At 34.8% G+C, this 23408-nt stretch overlaps 1 protein-coding gene across 10 annotated transcripts in view; it reads left to right on the forward strand.

Moving 5' to 3' along the window:
• Nucleotides 1-23408, forward strand: part of Ttc3 (tetratricopeptide repeat domain 3) — a 117686-nt gene that overhangs the window by 13840 nt on the left and 80438 nt on the right. For 5 of the 10 annotated variants that reach the window (XM_046439208.2, XM_046439205.2, XM_058577273.1 and 2 more), the window contains 7 exons: nt 446-530; nt 2088-2141; nt 3082-3202; nt 5482-5567; nt 7532-7626; nt 8785-8847; nt 19246-19300. In XM_046439208.2, the coding sequence (XP_046295164.1) occupies nt 446-530; nt 2088-2141; nt 3082-3202; nt 5482-5567; nt 7532-7626; nt 8785-8847; nt 19246-19300 (559 nt within the window). Of the gene's footprint in view, nt 1-445; nt 531-2087; nt 2142-3081; nt 3203-5481; nt 5568-7531; nt 7627-8784; nt 8848-10198; nt 11876-19245; nt 19301-23408 lie in introns of those variants that run through there. The other 5 variants (XM_046439213.2, XM_046439214.2, XM_058577274.1 and 2 more) reach the window with 4 other exon arrangements.

Below are 23408 nucleotides of genomic sequence, written 5' to 3' on the forward strand. Positions count from 1 at the left end.
CTGGCCTTAAACTTGAAATCCTCCTGCCTCACCATCTGGAATAGCTAGGATTTTAGGCATATGCCACCACACTTGGCTTACTCTTCATTCTTATGTGCTGTTCAGTTTTGCTTTTGTTTAACAGGTAGAAAAAGTAAATTCTTAGAATTTGAATATGAAAGAAAATTTATAACATTATAATGAAATAATTCTGAATAGTATTAGATGGTAGACTTGAAGTTAAGTCAGGAAAAATTAAAATAGTTTTATAAATGTCAGTGGTATAGAACTGAGAGAGAGAGGATATATGGTTTGGTCCATTTAATAAACTTCTTACTTATGTTACCTAGAGTGGAGAAAAGAACTGAATTTTTTTGTCAGATAGCTTGTAATGTAAGCATAAAATTCAGTGAATTTGTATATATGAGAATGTAATCTTTCCAAAAATAAATTTGTCTTTAAACAGTTCTCGTGCCTCTGAGATAAGTTTGAAGAAATTACAATATCTTGAGTTGATGGAAGATATTGTGGATTTGGCAAAGAAAGTTGCGGTAAGTGGTAGAATGTGGCCCCGTCTCCAAAGAATGTAAATATAGAGTGTCAGTTGTTAACTGTTAACTGTTAACTGCTATAAACTGTGTTACCAGTTTATAGCAGTTAACAGATAAGCTTTTTAGTTTTCTTTACCTGAGATTATTCTGCTGTCAGAATGTGCATGGTATGGAAGTGATAACGTTGATGACCAATGTCCTGGTTCTGCCATGCCATAATGGACCAGGACAGCTTCTTGATATTAAAGGAGAGAAATTAGAATTCGTCACAAATGAAAGGGGGCCCTGGTTCATAGAAACTTTAATCACAGGTTCTAAAAGTAAACGAACTCCGTCTTTTGACATAAAAACATACCATTATTGACAAATACTTTGCCTTTGGGATAAAATTTATCAGGATAGATTTGCGGAGGTGTCTTTGTACTATGGTGATTTTCTCTCTCTCTCTCTCTTTTGGGGGTGGGGGATTAAACTCAGGGGCACTCAACCACTGAGCTACATCCCCAGCCTGTTTTGTATTTTATTTAGGGTTTCACTGAGTTGCTTAGTACCTCGCTTTTGCTGAGGCTGGCTTTGAACTCGTGATCCTTCTGCCTTGGCCTCCTCTCTCTTTTAAAAAGCCATTTGATAATTTTTCTTATTTCAGTTGGTTATGGAGCCAGGTGTTATACTTGTTTTTATTCTGACTGTGAACTTAAATTTAGAAAGCATTCTGGTGTTTATTTCTGCTGATAACTCATTGCAGTAACATACCAGCCAATGTGCCTTGTTAGAAAACCTAGGTCTAATGAACTTTAAAAATCTACACATCTAAAATTTACACAAAATCAGTTTATTACTAGAGCCTTTTGGAAGACTTTTGATGAATTCTTGTTTTAGAGCTCTTAAGGGGTAAATTGATCATGTAAGTGCTTGTGGAAAATATACTACTATGTAATACAGTTACACATCATTTAATGATTGGGGTACATTCTGAGGAATGCACCATCAAATGGTTTTGTTGTCTTCGTATCATATAGTATACTTACACAGACCCAGATGGTGTAGATTAGTCACTGGATGTGGCCTCTTAATGCAATTAAGAGACAAATCGAACACAAGTTGTGACTGCTGCTGACATATGGCATGCTACTTTACAGTGAAGTTTTTTGTTTTTTTTTTATTTCAATAAGTAGCAGTACACTCTAAAATAACAGTTACATAAACCAGTAATGTAGTTGTTTAATATCATTATCAAGTGTTATACATATATATAATTATCTGTACTATAATATATTTGGTAGTACAGTAAGTTTTATATCAGCATCACATAAGCTTGTGAGCAGTACATTTTATTGTGGTATGTATGATGTCACCATAGCTACAATGTCATTAGGTAATAATAATCTTAAACTCTGTTATAATCTTTGGGACCAATGTCCCATTTGGCTCATCATTGATGGAAAATGTCATTATGCAACACAAGACTATTCCTAAAATGGAGATTTTTTTTTCTATTACAAAATCCAAGAATAAGGAAAAAATGCTTTTTTTGTTCTTTTTTTTTTTATTTTGCAGAATGATTCATTCCTTATCGAAGGCTTATTGAGAATTGGTTATAAAATAGAAAATGTAAGTGTTAAATGTGGAAACCCAGCTCACCCACTGAATAAATGGCAGTCACATCACTGCCCATTTTCCCATGTATTGAGACCATATATTCAAAGTTATATGTAATATTTGGTAGTATGGTTTCTATATTTTACTCAGGTAATCTCATTTTGCAGGTTTGCCTCATTACAATTTTTTACCCATATATGTTACAAGTTTTTTTCTTCTCTTTTAGATTGTTTTCCTAGCATATATTCCCCCAAATGAAATTATTAGGTCCCCAGTATGAATATTTTTAATGTATAATTACTAGGTAATCCTCAGATGCAGTGATAAACCAAATTTTAATGGTACTGGTGATAGAAATGTCTTCATGTTTCCTTTAAGCCTTATACCAGCAGTGGCAACTCAGCTATTTAATTTCTGAGGTTATTTCATACATTAAAAGAACAAACATTTCTGTTAACTCTTGACCCTTCATGAGAATCATTGCTCTGAGCATCCATTTGCCTAGCCATAGTCTTGATTATCTCATAATAATTCTTTTTGCCACAGACTATGTAAAATATGTAGTCCCTGTGAAGAACTTTAATCTATACCTTTAACCTTAGGGTAAAGAGGGAAGTCCTAGTCTAATTGAGATTTGAGACTTCTTTTCTACCTTGTAAATTTGTACTCTCCTACTGCAAAGGAGAGTACAGGTTGTAGACCTCAGCTTTTCCGTCTCTAATCATTGCAAAAGCATTTTGAACTCTGAGGGTAGCCCGAGGTCACCCAAAGATGGAACACGTGAGTCCACAGTTTCTGTTAACTTGTATGTTGTAGTCCAGTTATCCTCTATTGTGTGATGGAGTAATGAAAATACATAAGTTTTGTATAAAGGTTTGAAATACTGATTAAGATAAATATATAATGTCACAGAATACTTGAGTATCATTCTTCTTTCCTCTTTTTGAAACAGAAAATTTTGGCAATGGAAGAAGCTTTAAATTGGGTAAAATACACAGGCGATACAACAATTCTACCTAAATTAGGATTAATTGACAATTGTTGGTCTATGTTAAGTATTTTCTTCACTGAATGTAAGTATAAGTTCTTTAAATTGTTAACTCAGTTTTTAAAGGTATTATTTGGGAAAATGGAATATACAATTATATGATTTCTCATTTATTCTAGCAGCATTTAAAAATATTTTTCTTTATAGTGTTTTTCTTCTGTATATGAAATAAAAGAACTTTATTTTTTAATTTCCTTTATTTATTTATTTTTATTCTTTTTAATAGTGACAGTAGAGTATATTTTGACATATTATTCATACCTGGAGTATAACTTGAATAAGAGAACTTAAACCTTACAGTTAGTTTTATCCTGTTTTTTACCATTCAGATTATTGTGGCATCATACTTTAAAAATCCTATCTAATAGTTTTCATAAGTTATAATATGTAATACTCAAATAAAGAGCTCACAACTGGGCCCATGTCTTTTTATTCATATGAGAAAATAACAGAAGCTAAAATTATGATTTTCATTTTCTTGATAAATCTGCTATTCTTTTATGTATGGAGAAATAGCCTTACATATTTCTCTAGTTTTCTGAAATGTTTTTCTTCCTTCCTTTCTTTCTTTCTTTCTTTTTTTTTCTTTCTGTGGTGCTGGGGATTGAATCCAGGGCCTTGTGCATGTTGGCCAAGTCCTCCGCCACTAAGCTATGTCCCCAGCCCTGAAATGATTTTCTTTAAAGCATTTGAATATCAGCAGTAAATTTTTTAGAGTATACTTTATAGGAATCTTGACACAGAAAATGTTTTGACTCTTTAGTTGATGATAATCCATAATCTGCAATCTCCATTGTGAAGAGGGAAGATTTGTCTATTGACTTAAATAATAGAGAGGAATTAAATAAAGACAGCTCTTTCTATTAGGCTCACTAGATAGTGGGATGTATTATACTGATAGAGGTTATTCTCTTCATTGTTTTGAAAGCCTCTGATTCTGGACCAGGTTTTAGGGTAGAGGTGGAGAAGCAATATCATGTATTGCCACTATTGTGGGCCCATTTCTGATTCTCTCATAATAGCCCTGTGGGGTGGCTGTTTTTCTCTCTTTTTTTTGCGGGGGTACTGATGATTGAACTCACAGGCCCGACCAGTGAGCCACATCCCCAGCCCTGTTTGTTTTTTTTTTTTGTATTTTTATTTTTTAGAGATAAGGTCTGTGTTGCTTAGTGTCTTTGATTTTGCTGAGGCTTGCTTTGAACTTGTGATCCTCCTGTCTCAGCCTCCAGAGCCGCTGGGATTATAGGTGTGCACACCATGCCCAGCCTATTATTCTCAATTGTAGAAGTGAACAATCTAAGACTTACGAGGTTAAGAGAGATTTCTACAGTCTAGTAAGTAGTAGAACTTAGATAAGAAGTCAGGTCTCTGACCTCAAAGCTCATGTTTTCCTCCAGCAACCTTGTTCTGTCCCTTAGTACTACTTTATTTGGTGACCTTCCCAGTTCCTTCTTGAATCTTAAATTTTAGGTATTCCTTTCATCCTAGAAATTAATGTTTTGCTAGAAGCATAACTGTTAGTCTGTTGCAATAAAAAAATTTACTATATTTTAAAAAATCCTTTTTATATAATAGCTTAAAATGTAGAAAATGAGGCCTGATAAACTTTTCACAGTTTGGCTATCTAACTGTGTTTAAATTAGTTTATTTTATAAGAATATTTTTATAAGGATTTTTGTAAGAATAGTATTTCAAACTTCTTTTTGTTAACATTTCTTTTTTTGAAGAGTCTACTATTCATTTTAAATACTCACTTATTATATTGAATACAGTTTATTTATTTGTGGTGCTGAGGATTGAACCCAGGGCCTTGTTCATGTGAGACAGGCACTCTACCAACTGAGCTCTATCCCCAACCCTATATTGAATGCATTTTGAAAAATATTCTCTAGGGTTTTATTTTTATACAATTTTATTGAACATTGTACCTGGTGTACTATAGATATTTGATAATATTTGTTCAATTGACTTGAGTAATTATGAGACCTATTTTGAATATGTTATGACAAAAGTATTTGTTATAACTATAGTAACATAGTGTAATAATAAGTGGTTTTCTTTAATTGTTAATAAAAAGAGATTAGGTTTACTGCAAGCATCTGTTTTATGCAACGTTTTATACGTTTTATAAGTTGTTTATTTCTAAAATATTTAATACACATGAAAGATTATAAGAAACAGGGTATTTAGAAAATATAATAAACTTTATGAATTCACCTACTTAACCTAAGAATTAGAATTTTGTGAGTACCAGTTTTTTTTAACAAATATTCTCTCTCATTCTCTCCTAAAAATAAAACTTAGACAAGTATCACATAACTAAAGTTGTAACGGAAAACTGCAATTTACTTGAAGAATTTAAAACCCAAAATTGTGCGGAGTGTATGGAGGTGAGGATAAATATTTATCTGTAAATATATATTAAGAGTTGCTTGTTGGGGGAGCTGTGTCTGTGGCTCAGTGGTAGAGTACTTGCCTAGCACTTGTGAGGCACTGGGTACGATCCTCGGCACCACATAAAATAAATAAATAAAATAAAGGTATTATGTCTGTCTGCAACTAAAAAATATATTTTTTAAAAAAGAAAGAGTTCATTTTTGGGATAGAGTTGTGGCTCAGTGTTGGAGCACTTGCCTAGCATGTGTGAGTCATTGAATTTGATTCTCAGCACTGCATGTGAATAAATAAAATAAAGATCCATCAACAACTTAAAAAAAATAGATTTGCTTGTTAGAACTTTTAACAGTCAGAGGAAGTTCATTAAAAAACCTGATGAAGGTGGGGATGTGGCTCTGTGGTTGAGTACCCCTTGGTTCAATCCCTGGTACCAAAAAAAAACCAAAACAAAAACCTGTTGACAGTATCTAAGGAACTGCTTACTGTAAGATTTAATAATACGTTTGATGTAAAATTTTAATAAATTTTGATTTGGAAGAAGAGAGAATTCCTTAATCTGGAATTTTTAATGATTTTAAAGCAGTTAATTGAAAAATTAAAAATTTGATTTTTTATCATCCTTTAATGATTTGAAGAAATGATTTTCCTTGATAACATTTTTATTGAGATGTAATGTAATTCACCTGTTCACTCAGAGGAAGTAATGATTCTAATTCAAGTTTTAAAAAAAATATTTTTTTTAGGTTGTAAATGGACACAATACCTTTATTTATTTATATTTATTTTTATGTGATGGTGAAGATCAAAGCCAGTGCCTCATGCATGCTAGGCAAGCATGCTACCCCTGAGCCACACCCCAGCCCCTTAATTCAATTTTTAAAAAAAGACTTGGGGAGACATTTAATGTTCAATTAAGTTCTCTAGAGCTATTGATATCTAATTTATTTTAATTAATTTGTTTTTAAAAATTTGAATTGAAAAATTTTGAATATATCAGTAACTTTTTTTTTTTTTTTTTTTTTTTGTGGTGCTGGGAATTGAACCCAGGGCCCTGTGCATGAGAGATGAGAGGAAAGCACTCTACCAACTGAGCTATGTCCACAGTCCCCCAGTAACGTGTGTTAGTAAGAACACACATGTTCTTACTAACCTGCCAGGTGATTTTTGGTAGTTAATCTAGTCAGTATTACCTTTATTACAATTTATATATTTTTAAGCACTAAGGTTTATTGAATAATATCACATTTGCTAACATAAAGTTAAAATTCTACTTTGCATTTCATTTTTAGTTTGCTGTCCCATATGGAAAAATATATTTAAAAATGGGTCTGCCGAATACTGTACGTGAGGGAAAAATTATTTTAGAAATTATTCACAATGTGTTGGTTTTCCTTGCTTTTTAATATTTCTTAACAAGTTAATATGGAGTTATTAGAGAAAGGTTTCTTTTAATATACATTTGTCCCTCAGTGTCTGAGGGAGATTGGTTCCTGGATCCTATCTGATACCAAATCTGCTGGAGCTCAAATCCTTCATAAAAAATGGTATAGTATTTGCTATACCTTGTACACTTGCTCCCATATACTTCAAATAATCTCTAGATCACTATATAATACCTAGTACTCTGTAAATATTATGTAAATAGTTGTTGTACTGTATTGCTTAGGGGAAATGACAAAGAAGAAAAGTCTGTACATGTTCCTATAGACCCTTTTTGGTCTTTCCAAAAGTTTTTGATCTGCATATGGTTGAATCTGCAGATGCAGAACCCATAGATATTGAGGGTCAACTGTACATCCCAAAATATTGGATATTACATTCTCCTTTTCTATATAAATAATCCCCTAGCTTATTTTTGATATTAAAGATGGAAACCCAGATCCATTTTTCCTAGGTATTGGTTTCTTGATTGTCTTTGGAGCTAATTGATGGGTCTTCTTTCACCTTGGTTTCTCAGCAAGGAGAACTAATGAAAATGAAAGGAAATGAAGAGTTTTCCAAAGAAAGATTTGATATAGCTATTATCTATTACACCAGAGCCATTGAATATAGGTAAGAGCAAAACAGAGCAATGAGATCCTTTTTGTGTGGCAGCTCAAGTTAGAATGTTAGCATAAATAAAAATAAGATCAAGAATTGTAGAATCTTCCAATTTGATATGCATAATAGATTTTTATTTTTTATCTTTAGTTATTAGTAGCATTGGAGGTAACCTGAGTATTTGGAACTGATTAAATCCTGCAGTTCAAGCAAGTCAGGTGCAGTGGTGAATTTGGTTCTGCCTTGCTCCATTTTCTTAAGGCATTCCAGCAGAGTCACCTGTTATTGTCTTTTTCTCATTTTGCTGTCAACTACTTCCTTCTAAATTATTAACTGATCAAAAAGGATTAGTTCCTAATACTTAAAATGCTACCTACTTAGGAGGTTTTGCTTTCTTAGAGGAAACTTTTAAAGGAAAAATAGTTGGAATGGTTGAGGATGCATGTGTTCTTTTCTACCTGAAAAGAACAGCTGCTGGAATTTTGTAGTCTTCCCCCCAGGTGTGCTATTCTGTTCCTAATGGCCACTTCAGGTGAGCCACCTAATATTATAGCAGCCTTTGAAGGTTGGGGTGTATGTAACTTCTCCTTTTCCTACCTTCTCCCTTTTCTACCTTGCTTGTCCCCAGGGGGAATGAATCAATCGAGTCAACATGCTGCCCCAAGACTGCTACTCTATTCTATTGAGAAAAAGGTGGAAGAAAATAATTTCTGGCTTTATACTGTCAGACAAAACTAAAAAGATCAAAATTTGAAATGAAGCTACTTAACGTTACTGTTGCAATTTCCAAGCTCCTTTTGCCTGGAGTTCTTTGTCAAGGTGGCATATCCCTGACATAATGATCCTGTCCTCTCTAGTTACAGCATACATTGTAGTTGACTAACTTTTTAATAAGATGTCTTATTTGATCTTGACAATAGTCCTGTAAGCTGGACAGAGCAAGGATTCTCTTCAGTTTGAACACAGGATAGTTTAGGTTGTGTTTTAAAGAAGGCTACTGAGGAAGTAATGAAGTGAGATTTACCCAGTTAAGTTCCAAATCTTGTATTCTTCCTGCTCTACCATGAAGATGTAAAGTTTTAAAAAGTTTTTTCATGCCTGTTTTTAGTGTAATGTATGTTTATTTCATATGTAATGTCATTTACTGACCAAACGTTACTTCTTTTTAAGACCTGAAAACCACCTTCTTTATGGTAACCGAGCTCTTTGCTTTCTTCGTACTGGACAGTTTAGGTAAGTTGGTTAAAGTACCACAATCATTGAATTGTTATGCTAAATGCCCATTTTGGGGGAGACATTTCTGTTTCATAGGTATGCAAGACCCCCCCCCTTTTTTTTTTCCAAAAATAGTTAAAAATTGTTAAAAAGAGAGTGTAGTAGGCTGTATTTATACTAACTGTACCTGCGGCAGCTGACTGAGTGCAAGCTTTTGTCATATGTCCTGCATTGTTTTAATTGCTTCACGTTAAGTCTCACAGCAACTTTAATAGGTAGGTTATATTATTCTTCACACTTTACTTGTGACCAGCTCAGCTCATACCACTAGTGAGTACTGATGCTAATTTGAACACAGATCTTAGTTGATGTCAAAGTCTGTGTTTATAACACCTATAATATACTATGTCCTTTTGCGCTATTAATTAATCTGTTTTGGAAGAAATATTTTTACTGCCTTCTTTTCTTCTATTTGTCTTGGTATGAAAAATTAAGTAAATATCCTTCATAAGTGAAAGAAAGCACATAAACTTAATAATATTACTATGAGAGTGGAATCATAACTAATTCTTAATTTCTTGTGTTGAATATATTTACTTGTTGAGAAAGATTGATGTAGATACTCTACCATGATTTTATTGCCTTGTCAGTTTTAAAAATTTAAGAAATTAGTTATTAATAATAATTAATATTGAACATGTAGACTGTTATATTTAATTATGTAATACTTTACTGTAAGAAAGGTTTGGGGTATGCTGAAGAATATATTCACACAGTAGAATATTCAAAACACAATAAATCAGAAAACCAATTCAGAGCTTGTTTTTGTCAAAACAAGGCTACATAGGTAAATGGGCCTGTAGAAATACTAATAATTCATGTTTGACCCTTATCTCCTGTTGCTTAGAATGAAAAAGGGAAACTTGGCAAGTTACATAATTTACATTATTTAAAAAGCCCCAGTACACCAATTGCTGGAATGAGTTTTCCTCCTGGTGGTTCCTTCTGAAGGAAATTTCTTAAATGGCTTACTAATAATGTTAATTGAATGATAAGAGCTAAAAAAAATTCTAGCAACATTGCTCTTTATAGGGGAAAAAAAAACATCTGAAAATAAAGTTTTGGGTTTCACAAGTGTTTTTGTGATGTCAAGAAAACTGAGAACATGATTTCAATTGTTTTTCAGTAAAAGCACTTACGTTGGGATGTGGGAAGGTGGGGGTGGGGAAGACAATATATTCCAAGTATGTAGCTTTAAAAATAACATTTATTGTGTTTTTCTTTTATTATAAACAGAACACATTCTCATGGTAGAAAATTTGGAAAATACCAGAGTTTAAAAAGAAGAAAATAAAAATCACCAGTAATCCAACCACCTTGGAGAATACCGCTGTATTAACGTTATGCAGCTTTTAGATGGCTTAAGCCGTGGATAATCCGAGGCTAACTAGACTAGAGGAATGGATGGGCTTGACACAGTCTTCCATCAATACCACTGTCCTCAACTGGTTCTGACAAGAAATGAGCTGCAAATGTCTTTAGGTTATTGCCTCTGGCTAGGTCCAGAATTGCAGATATTCTGTGGTGTTTGAAGGTGAATCTGTATACTTTCAAGATCAGATGAATAGGTTTGCAACTTGGCTAGCCTCTTGTGAAAATTGAGGTGCCTGTCTGAAACTTGCTGGGCAGAAAGTCATCTACTCTTGAGCTCTGAAAGCTGAGAGGCAAATCAGGGTGACTCACAAGGAGGATCCTCCTCAACCCCTGCTACAACAGGAGGTGCATGAAAATAGAAACACAGAATCAGGTAGCTTGGTGATGTAAAGGCCAAGAGCAGGGTATTCTTGTACCTCCTTCCTGATGTTATAGCTTATTGTTGAATGCCATCTATATTTTCACTAGAGCCAGGTCAGCAGCATTGAGAACCCTTTGTTCTTTATTAGGCAATCACCAATATATATTGGATGCCTATTTAATGTATGAAGCTATGCCACACCAGTTTTATTGGTGTTTCCTACCTTCTTACACATTGTTTATGTCATTTGCTTGTAATGTAGGGTTAATGTTTTCAGAGTCCATAGTATCACTCCTGATCAAAATGATTAGAGTGATGAACCTTAAGAAAAGAACATGTTGTCAGTAATTGAAATGTGCCACTCACATAGGAGGACCTATGTCCTGAGAAGAGCTTTTAGCTGAGTTACCAAGGTTGAGATGTTTTGAAGCTCTCGAATCAGAGGGATGCTAGTTCTGCCATGGGAATCCTGCTGAGCATCTGTGGGGATAAAGCATCCTCCTTCCACTAGTTTGGGCAAGAATGCAGTCCTCAGTTATTCCAGAAGGCCAGGCTTCCTCTCTGCTATTGTAAAAGCAAAGGTTGAGCTGCAAGAGAACAGAAATGGAACATTTAAAATTAAAATTAGGAAAGAGGAATGAAAGGATTAAAGTAACAAATGCTGAAACTTCTAAAATAATTCTAAAAGATTAGTAAATATAAATTGGGACATTAAAAATCAAATTTTAAGGAATAACTTTGGCAAGTTTATTCTCTAAAAGGGTAAAAATAATAGTACTGTGTCTAACAACATGGGTGTGCTGTTGTGAATACTTTGTGTAAATTCACTTATAAAACCTTCACAACCACGTGAGGTAGGTGCTACTGCCTCTTTACACATAGAGAGCCCAAATAAAGGATACAAGGTGTATGAGATGGAGCCAGTGTTTGAGTCCAGACAGCCTGGATGCAGAGTCTTTATTATTATTTACTATGGAAAGGTGACGATAGAGTAAAAAGGAAATGTGAAAGTTGATAATTTTTAAAAACAAATGATCCAAATAGTCAATAAACATTTATGAGGACATGATTATCCTTACATGACATGCAGATTAAAAACTACAAGTTTCTTTTTCATATCCATCAGATTGGCAAAAACTTAAAAACTTCGTAATACCAAGTGTTTGAGAGGATGTGGAACAAAGGAAACTTTCATACTCGGCTGGAGAAAGTGTAAATTGGTACAGTCACTTTGGAGAGAAATCTGACAAGGTGAAGATGTGCATATTCTGCAGCCCACTTCTAGGGTCATCCCTTCCAAACTCTCAATGTGTACTCAAGAAGATATGTACAAGCCTTCATATATAGCATTGTTTGTAAGAGTAAAGAAATGGAAACAACCTAAATGTCCATCAGTAGGGGAATGGATAAATAAATTATGGTATATTCATACAATGGAATTCTCAATGGCAGTTAAAATGAATGCAATGTTGGTGAAAAAAAGCAAGTTGCAGAATGATTTGTACAGTATGATGCCATTTATATAATGTTTTAAGACATGCAAAACAATATGCATATTCTTAATACAGAGAATGTATTAAAAATGTTTTAAAAATGCATGGGCATGTTAAACACCAGGGGAGTGGCTATCTCTGGGGAAAAAAAGGAGGGAAAATAATTAACACAGTGGATGTCAACTGTAACAAACTTCTGCAAAAGAAGCTGAAGTAAATATGGCAAAATGTTAATTTCTTGCTAAGTTGGTACACAGTTGGTACATGGGTGTTCATTATGTTAATGTTATTCTTTGTACTTTTATGTATACTTGAATTATTTGATAAAGTGTAATTAAAAGTGCACATAAAAGGGGAAAAGCCCAAAACAGTACTCCCTAAACATCAGGGGTAAAATAAGTGAAAAACTATCTTCAAAGAAAGAAATATAAATATTTCAAGGCCAATGGCAGAGGGGAAAAAGCCTGAGATGAAGTATGAGTTGGGAAACAAATGGTTCGTTCAGAAATGGTCAAGGTATCTGTGATAGTGATTTTAATGTTAAAATAGTCATGCAGTTTGTAAATCAGAGAGCACCTTTGAATGGATATAGTTGAAGCCAAGAGCCAATGAAAACCCTTCTGAGTCTGTGGATGTTGTGTTTGGGAAATGTGGAGATGGGGTTGGAGTGTGGGAGGGATGGGTGTGGGGAACTACACTGCCTCTTGCTTCTCCTGTCTACTTCTCCCTCCTCCTGTGAAATCCTTTCAGGCTTAGGAATGTGTGTGGTGAGGGCCAGTGAGTCCCAGGATGCCCTCCGTGGATGAGATTCCCTTTTACTTTGGTTTTCTAAGAGCGCACTTTTCAAATACAATTTGCTAACTGCAGGGTGTTATTATTATAATGACAGTTATGATTGAGGTAACCAGAAACTTGTAGTTCAGAGGAGAATCAAGGAAAAGGAGTTGGGCATACCTGTAACTTTGGTAGCTAATGCAGCACATGCAATGTATAGCAGTAGGCCTTGCTCACTTGTTTAATTTGTTCTCGTGGGACTCCTACATGGAAAATTCAGATTCTTCTGCCGGAGGTATAATGAACAGTGCAAGAAATGTAATTGGGAGAAAGGAAAAACTTAGGCTTGAATGTTTTTTTTAAATTTACTTCAGAAAATCATGGAATTTTAAAAGTTGATATTTGACCTTTTGATATTAATTTATTTACTCAGGGCTGGGGATATAGCTCAGTTGGTAGAGTGCTTGCCTGTCATGCGTTCAATCCCCAGCACCACACTCATAAAAGTTAATTTATTCCTCATGCAATGTTCCCTTTCATCAGATGCCAATTGTGATTAGTAACAGACTCCTCCCTTGGCTATTTTTTCTGTTTTTTTGTGAGACCAAAGGTATAAAGCAACTATGTTTCTGTGAGAATTAAAAAAATTGTGTGTGTATTTTCAGTGTGAATGTGTTGGTTTGATGAATTATTCCTCATTCTGCTCTTACTTGTATGGTTTCTATTTTTATTTAGAAGCTACTGAACTTGTTTTTGAAGAAAACAGTTTTTAGTCTTCTTTGGGGTATACCCCCTTTTTAAAAAGCAGAAACATGACGATAGTAAAAGATTGAATAGAAAGGGTACACTGAAATGTCTGCCCAACTTAGATCTATTCCCTAATCCCTCTCTTCATGCCCTTATGCATTTCCATAATGTCTTATGTCTTATGCCTGTAGAAATACTCATGTGGAACCACATGAAATCATTTTTGTAAATCCGAATATAGACAATTTTCACTTGGTTCAATGTAACATATCTTTTAAAAAAAAAAAAAAAACATGGTGGGAACATAACTACACTGTGGTTGTACATCTTTTTTATATTTAAATCCAGGAGCTTGTTGCATATCAGTGTATTTAGAGATCTACCTTGTTCTTTCTCGTGACTACGTAGTATTTTACTGAATGGATTACTCAAGTAATCTATCAGTTTTTATGTATGCTTTGTTAGTATAGATTATTTTGTTTATAATTAGATTTATTAGGACATTGATTTTGTTTTAAATAATTAATTATAGGTCCATAATAAGTATCCTTTCACTTATGCTCTGTATCCAGGTACAAGTATATCTGTAGGATAAATTCCTGATAACTTTCTGTTACTTAATTAAAGAGCATATATAATTTTAAATTCAGATGCTTTTTTTTTTTTTTTTTAAATACTAGGGATTCAACCCAGGGGTGCTTTGCCACTGAGCTCCAATCCCCAGCTCTTTTTATTTTTTTATTTTGACATAGGGTCTTGCTAGTTCTGAGCCAGACCTTGAGCATGTGGGATTATAGGCATTTGACATTGTCCCTGACCAGATACTAACTTTTGATTCAAAATGTATATGCTTATTCAACTAATGGTTATTAATCACTGTATTTGACAGTGACTCTTACATCTGAATCCTGCTTTTGTAGTTTAGTGGTAACATTAAGAAACTTGTGAGATAGTTATTATTTCTTTGTTGGGAAATGAGACTAAGGGGAGAAAGCCTGTGGCTCACGAAATTCTTGTATTTACATATTGTACTTAGAGAGTCAGTAAATAGCATCTGTTCTGCACCCAAGTCTAGAATTAGTTAAGAGATGGTTGCAGAAAACGGGCTACTTTTAGTTACATGTCACCTTCATCACTGATAGAATCATTAGGATGAGGAGCCTTAAGTCTGGTAGCTAAGTGACTTGTTATTAATTCAGAAACAGTTACGAATGGAACTGGCAAACCAGGATCCTGTTAACTTTAAGTCTGGAAGAAAAGGGGATCTGGTGTCTGTCAGTGTTTTAAGGTCTGAGAGTGAGAAAAAAGAGGCTAAGCCACATACAATTAGTGCCTCCCATGCCCACCCCTGGAAAAAGTTAGGGGTAGAGAGAGGAGTGTTCCCGAGTAATTAGCAAAACATCATGGAAATTGGAAGAGGGAATAGGTACTCTTTCCTAATGTTATTTTAGGGCAAAATGTAGCATATTGTGTACATGAGGTAGTAGGGTGTTTAGAGAAATAAACATACTTTCCTATTTAATAGTAATTAGAGTGCCTGAGCTAGAATGGGTTGTTACCCTCTATCTAGTATTCTGACCATGTTACATAGTTACCAATAGTAAGTAACTGTTTGTATCTTCCCATTGTCATCAATGTATGTTGCACGGTATTTCTGTTGCCAAAGTCTCACCAATTCACCAGAGTGATTAGGGTTGCACTGGTTTGGATGAGCCATAGCCCCATGTGATTTACTGTGCTCACTTTGCTTTAATAGTAGGATCTGGCCACAATGGTAGTAAATGTGAAAATTTATAGTCAATATATATTCATATATTAGTAAAAATTTGGATATTTATAGTATATGGTACAATTATAACATTAATGTAATACAATTATGGTCATAGCATTAATTTAAAAGTAGCATTCAGTCCTGATTCAACAAATTCTTGGGATTCTTTCAAAAAAATCTTGGCTGATGTCAGAAATTAGCAAAAACACATAGTCCTTGTGTTATTAACAGTGGGCCAGAAATGTGAAGGCCTGGGATGGGAAGGGCTGTGTTGCATTTGTGGAACTGATAGTGTCCCAGGTGGCCTGAAGACAAAGGAGAGGGAGAGGCAATCTGGCACTAGATCTTGTAGGCTACATCAAGGTTATTGGCTTTTAAAAGTGGTAGAGAAAAAAGTAAAGGATTTTGTAGTAAGGGGAGACAGCACCATTAGTACAATGGGGAGAATGGATTTGAGGGGGATGCGGTATGGAAGTGGGTTGGGAGTCTGTTGTAGGACTGCAGGTCAGAGATGATGATGGCTTGGAGCAAGGTAATGGTAGTGGAAGTGGAAAAGTGGAAGGATTCAAGGTACTTTAGAGAGAAAGTTGACAGACATTGTCTGTGGTTTGGTGTAGGGATTTGAAGGAGAAGGCAATGATTAGAATTGGTCTAAGGTTTTTGTCTTAATGGTTTCTGGGCCCATTCATGACGTTGGTCAGTCACTGGAAGATGAATACATTTATTGGAGGTAGAATTTGACTTCATATTAAATTGAAGTGCATGTGACACATCCATGTTAGTATATCATATAGCAGTGAGTTTTGTGGGTGTGGAACTCATGTTTGGGATAGTTGACCTAGATGATTTGAAGTTGTAGATATGGGTGAGATTGCTTAGGGAAGAAGGTCTCCATTTGAATTGCACATTGGAATCATTTGAGCTCTGAAGAAAGATTACCCAAAGATGCTAGGGTGTAGCTGATCTAGGGTCAAATTTGGGCATTGGGCTTTTAGAATCTCCTCTGATAGTACTAATGTGTAAACAAGTTTCAGACCTGCTGGCCTTTAGCAGATCTGAGACTAGAAGAGGAATCAGCATTGACCCTTGAGTAACACAAATAATCAGTCAAGAGAAGGACGAACCTATCTAGGAGACTATTAAGAAGTGGCTGGGGAGGTAGGTAGGAAACTAAGTGTGGTGTCATAGAAGTGAGTGAGAGTTGCCAGGGGAGTCTGTGGCTGCTCTGAAGCCAGTTCAATGGAATTTGGTTTAGCAACATGATCATCATTTACTAGTAGATCTGTTAGTAGGAGTCTTGGAACAGAAGGTGGTTGGAGTGAGTTGAATAAAGTGAGAAGAAATGGAGACAGCTAGCGTAGGTAACTTGTAAACTTGCTGGGGGAGAGACTGAAGCTTAAGAGGTATGCCATTAGATTAAGATATTTTGGGCTTCACAAAACAAACTGAGGCAAATGGTGTAAATGGTGAAGAAAACAATCTCATTCACAAGTTCAAAAAGAAGGTGGTTCTAAGATTATTGAACAGTGTAATCAGAGACCTGTTTTCTTCCAGCCTTAGAGTGTCACTTGGTCAGCGGGCTGTCCCTTCAGGATGGCAGAGTGGCCATTGTGGCTCAGACATCAAACCAGATAATGGTCTCCAACAGAAAAAAGATAGTTTTTCTTTGTAGGTGGTTTTTTTTTTTTTTTTAAGATCTTAATACATGTTTTCAAAGACCAAACAACTGAAACCACCCACATCACAGACCCAGTACCTAAGAAGTCCCCCTTGTTTCTCCTTCCAGTCACTACCCAAGTCCTTCCCCTGTATTACTACTGTTCTGACTTCCAGAGGTTAGTTTTGCCTGTCTTTGTGCAATTATAAATGGAATTGCATACTATGTGCTCTTCTGTGTTTGGCTTTTAGCATTCTTTTTGAGATCCATATTGTTGCATGTAGTTGTAAAGTGTTCATCTATTGCATGAATATACCATGTTTTATCCATTCTATCGTCGATGGGCATTTTGGTAGTTTCTAGTATTTGGCTTTTACAGATAGTGTTGTAAATGTATGTATCCATTTTTGTTAAAGTGTATAATCGAGGACTTGAATTGCTGGGACAGAAGGTATGCTTGTATTTAGCCTTACTGCATAGTTTCCTATGTGGTTTTATCACTTTATGGTCTTACTGGCAACATGTGAATTTCAGTTCCATGTCCTCACCAGCACTTATCATTTTGCATCTTTCATTTTAGATATTTTGGTGGGAGTATATAGCACTGTAATTTTAATTTGCATTTCTATAATTCAAGTAAGGATATTTAAGTTGAGTATTTTTCCATATGCTTATTGACTATTTGGATATTCTCTTGGTCTTTTGCTCGATTTTTATTTTTCCTAGGTTGAATGTCTTATTCATTTGTGGGAGTTTTTTTGTATTGTTTTGTATTCTGGATGAGTCCTTGGTCAGACTTATGTTGCAGATGTCTTCTCAGTACCTTTTCATTCTTGATGTTTTCACTGAGAAGTTATTAATTTTAATATAGTAGGTTCTATTAATTATTTCCTTTATGGTAAGTGCTTTTTGTGTGTAGTCTTTGCTTACTCCAAAGCCACCAAGGTGTCCTCTGTTTCTTCTACAATTTTAACTTTGATAATTAGATCTGCAAGCCCTCTGAAGTTGATTTTTGTATTTCATGTGAGGTAGGGTTCAAAATTCATATGACTGTCCAATTGACCCAGCACCATTTCTTAAAAAAGTATTATTTTCTCCATGCACTGCAGTGTCACTTTGTCATAAATCAGGTGATTGTGTCAAATCCATTCCTGGTTTCTCTTTTGTTTTCTGTTGGTTAAGTTGTCTTACATACTTTTTAATTTTTTTTTCTTTTTTGTATATAGCCTTTTACTAGGAATTGCTATCTGGTGGTATGATACCTAGTTTTGTTCTTCCTTATAATCTCTTTTTAAGAATAATGAATTAATATGTGTGAATACAAAATGATAAACCAATGAATTTTAAACCAGATAAATAGGGGAATAGGAAAAAGAGAAAGCAGGCAAATCAATGAGTTAGACCCCCTGAGAAGATAGTAGGAAATAGTTTAACCAGTAAGAGTTGGATGCCCTCACAGGTGGATTTAGGAGTTTGACAGTTCTGAGTGATGCTAAGTTTTGCCAAAGGGGTGTGATGGTAGATGACTGAGTTGAGGTATGGGAGGTTGTTGAAGGTAAGCCAGGCAACTGAGAGACTGAGTATGCATATACTGATGTTTACATTTTCTAACTTAGCATCTACCTCAAAACAGCTAGAAAAGAAAGAATTATTATCTTCATTTTACAGTTGAGAAGGTGGGTTCAGGGATATTAATGACTTGTTTAAGGCCCCAGGAGAATTAGCAGTTGAATTGGACTTAACTTAGGCCTTCTGTCCAGGAATGCATGCTCTGTTCGTATAGCTTAGCTAACAAGACCTGGGAGTTAAAATTTTGGCTACAGAAGTCTTATTATTGAAAGGCAAAATTATTGCACGCAAATATACAAATTTTCAGTTATGCATATGGTAAGATGTTGATACGATATATGCAGGAAATACTCCAGAAATGCTGAAAATACTTATTCCTGGGTTGTTGTGATTGTGACTCTGGGTGACTTTTCCCCTTTGTTTTACTTTTCTGTATTTTCCAAATTTCCTATAATGGACGTATATTATGTGGATTTTAAAAAATTAGTATTTGACTAAATGATATACATGGAAAATTCAGAACATAAAAATAGATAGCAATATACAGTACTTTTACAAAAATAAAAGAATGGAGATGTTTAAATATTTTATTTTTTCTTTTTCTGTTTAGAAATGCACTTGGTGATGGAAAGAGAGCCATTATTCTGAAGAGCACTTGGCCAAAGGTAGGTTTCTTTTGTATTTTTACATTGAGCCAGTAATACTATATGTTTTTGTGAAAATTAATATATGGGATGTGTATTTATATATAAAAGTGCTGGATTCAATTATCAAGAATAGGAAAGGGGATGCTTCAGTTCCACTACCACTATGGAGATTTGGCAGTAGCTGTGAGAGGCTGAGAATGTGTGTGTGCCAGCATGAGGTGTCTTGGAGAGCATAGAGGGGCTGTAGCAATTGAGAGGTAATATCTGCAAGTGATAGGTGTGCCTAAATGTGAAAAATGAAACTTTAAAACTTTTAAGGAACTAGAGGAAAGCATTCATCCTTTCTTTTTTTGGTGCCAGGAATGGAACCCAGGGCCTCCCTCATGCTAGTATATGCTCTACCACTGAGCTGCACCCCAGCCTTTGGATTTCTTAAGTAACACACAATGTATAAATCAGCAGTGAAATAAACCACATTGATATAATTTTCTACATCATACTTAAAAACTTATATACATAAAAGATATGAATGAAATAAGCAGGGAGGAGATCATTTGTTCATCAATAATTTATATAACTAATAGGATTTATATATAATTGATAGGATTGTATTGCGAATATGCAGAGAACTCCTAGAATAAATAAGAACCCAGTAGAAAAAGGGCCAGTGAAACAAATACTTTCATACAAGAAACCCTGATTGGCTAGTAGAAATAAGAAACTTGAAAATCTGTTTCTTAGTAATTAGACTTGTGGGGGATTGGTACAAAGATAGAAAAATGAAACCAACAGAGAAAAATAGAGGACCTCTAAGAGAGAGACCCACCTATAGATGAGTAAATAAAGCAACGCAATAGTGTTGGGATCCTTCACATTGGCAAAAATTAAAGAGACTGAGGGTCCAGAGTATTGGTACTGAGTGTGTAGTAACAGGAACCCTCTATAAACTGATGGAGGTGTGAATTGCTTACAACCAACTTGGAGAGCACCCTGATGTGCATACCTCATAATTACTTGATTTTACACTAACAATTACTCCATTTCACATGTGTCAAACTAGAAAATTTCTTACATATATATATAGTGTTTCTTACATATATATATATATATATATATATATATATATATATATATATATATATATATATAGTGGCCTTGTTTTAATTGCATCAAATCTCAAATACTTAAATGTCCATTGATAAAGCAGTGGATGAGTTGGTATTTTTACTTGATCAAAGTTATTACTCTGGTCTGTTTAATCTGTTCCCATCTTGAACACCCTTCATTCCTCAAACCTCATTCCTGCTACTCTCTCTGGGCTCCTCACTGTTGCTCCCATCAGGCCAGGCCCATTTCATTCTGTTTTTGCTCTTTCCTCTGCCTCAGACACTTTCCCCCTAGAACATAGCTAGCTCCCTTATTTCCTTTCATTCTTTATAGAACATCCTTTTCTCAATGAAACCTTCCCTGGCCATCTTATTAAAATGCAAACCCTGCTCCTTTGAGACATTTCCTATCTTCTTTCCCTTTTTTCCTCTTAGCATTTGGCATATTATTGAAAATATTGTTACACTATTCAATATTGTTACATTATTTATTTATATTGTTTATTGTGACTTCCAGTGTAATGTGGGCTTTACAGGGAAAGGCTTTTTCATCTGTTTGGTTTGCTCTTAAATCTGGACTGTCTGACAAGTTGCCTGGTTCATAGCAGGCACTCAGGAGTAGTATTTGTTGACTTAGTAAATGAGTAGTTGAATATTAGATTGTAGTTGACTGGCATATCAACATTTATGGATTTGAAAAACAACATGAAATGAAAAAATAAATAAAAGCCCAATACCCATGATAGTGTTTGCATTTGGATAGTCAGGGAGGGAAAGGAGATTGAAGAGATTCCAAAGCAGCCATATTGATATCATTGCCTTTTTCTTATTAAAAGAGAATTTGACCAGGCACAGTGGTGCACGCCTGTAATCCCAGCAGCTCAGGAGGCTGAGATAGGAGGATCGTGAGTTCTAAGCCAACCTCAGCAAAAGTGAGGTGCTAGGCAACTTAGTGAGACCCTGTTTCTAAATAAAATACTAAATAGGGCTGGGATATGGCTCAGTGATTGAGTGTCCCTGAGTTCACTCCCCAGTACCAACAACAACAACAACAACAAAAAGAGAATCTGAGCAAATATAACAAAATGTTATAATGTTATAAATGTTATAAAAACAAAATTATGGGTGTTTGTTACATTATTCTCTGTATTTTTCCAATTTGTAAAAATATTCAAAAAGTTTTTCAAAGTAAAGATTCAAATAAGACACACAAAGGCACATGTCTTTCATACTGTATTTCTGATTTTACATAATTTAAAAAAAAATTACAGTGAGTAGGGCCTTAGAGAATTACTCTCATTCATACTTCCATTACTGCTTTGCAGATAGACTTCATTAAATTCTTTGAAGGACTTAATTTTATTTTGTTTAGTGTTGTTAAAATTATATTTTTTCTTTATATTCTAATTTGCTATGATAAAAAAAGAGAAAGTACAGAAGGTTGTGAAGTAAAAGGGAAGACTCAGCCTGGGAACCTTTTAAAGATGTTCTTACCCTCCCCTAAAGTTACAATTTAGGCAGCCTAGGAATGTATCTAGTGGTCTGGAGATGATGAAGTTTTCCAGGTGGACTTCTACATCTAAGTTTTTGAGTAATTTTTTGAATGTCTAATTTTATGCATCAAGAAATTGAGTTCAACAGATGTGAAGTGACTTTTCAAGGTGTCATTGCAAGTGAAGGATGAAACTGGATGGCACTTGCATTAGAGGGTGATAAATTTGTTGGTATTTCCATTATGAGTCATTCTTTTGCTTGAAACAGTATCTTTGCTGATGACTACACCTTGCATTTTGTGGGTATTCTATAAATATTTGTAGAACAAATGAATTGATAATGTTCTGAATACTGAAACCCAGTCTATGATACTGGTTTTCCAGAGATACTTCTTGCAAATTTTAATCTATTATCAAATTTAGGGAAGAATATTAAGGCTTTCTGAATTATTTTTGAAGACTTTCATAGAGTGTTCCTGGTTTGGTTTCTCAGACAAAATATTTACTAATTTTTAAGTTGGGATGTTTTATGATATGTCATATGATTGCAAAAAATTTGCATAGATTAATAAAATACAACCACTAGTTAAGTATTCACAAAATTCGGTAACTATATATGTAAGCTATTTTTCCTTTTTATTTTACCAGATAGAAATATTCATTGAAGAATATTTTTACTTCAGAAGCTAAAATAGAGCATGCATCTAGGCATGGTGGCACACACTTATGATCCCAGAGACTCAGGAGGCTGAAGCAGGAGGATCACAAGTTTGAGGCCAGCCTCAGTAACTTAGTGTGAGCCCCTGAGCAAATTAGCAAGACTGAATCTCAAAATTAAAAATAAAAAGGTCTGGGAATGTGGTTCAGTAGTTAAACCCCTCTGAGGCCCCTAGTGCCAAAAAAAAAGGAGAGTGTGCAAGGTGCGTTCTTTACTTTTCTAAGAATGTTTTGTTTGAGAAGTATGAGCCCAAGTCTGTGGGGTCACAGCTCTAAGAGACAAACCTGTAGAGGCAGGTACTTTCCATTTCTGCATGGGGATGGGCCATTTTTGCTTCCTTTGGTTCAGATAGGGGAGACTACTAGAGGGTCACCTGTCTCTAGACTTACTTTCAGGCTTGAGAGAGGATGAGTCATTGTACTTTAAAAAATGAGAAATTTTATGGTATAGTCAGTAGAGATATGTTAATTTTTCTGTGCGTATTGTGTTTTGCTGTAGTTTACAAGATACAAAATAATAGACTCACTAAAGTCCTCAAGAGACGGAGTTCTGAAGGGTATGTTAGATTCTTGTTTGTGAACGATAGAAACCTGACTCAGGTCCTTGGTGTAGGTAGTAGAGAGAATCTGTAGGCTGTTGTACTTGAGAAGTCTAGGGGTTGGCTTCAGTGGTGGCTGGGCAAGAGCTGTGTATGTCCTTCTGTTTCTCAGCTGTGTTTCCCTGTTTTGTCAGTTTCATATTTCGTTCTTTTTTCTCTTTTCTGTTTGATTTTACAAAGTTTTTTTTTCTGTATCTTCAAATTCATGGAT

Source organism: Marmota monax, unplaced genomic scaffold (genome assembly GCF_021218885.2).
Source record: "Marmota monax isolate L192 unplaced genomic scaffold, Marmota_monax_Labrador192_F-V1.1 WCK01_AAM20220418_F8-fsc00125, whole genome shotgun sequence".
In the NCBI taxonomy this organism is placed as follows: Eukaryota; Metazoa; Chordata; class Mammalia; order Rodentia; family Sciuridae; genus Marmota; species Marmota monax.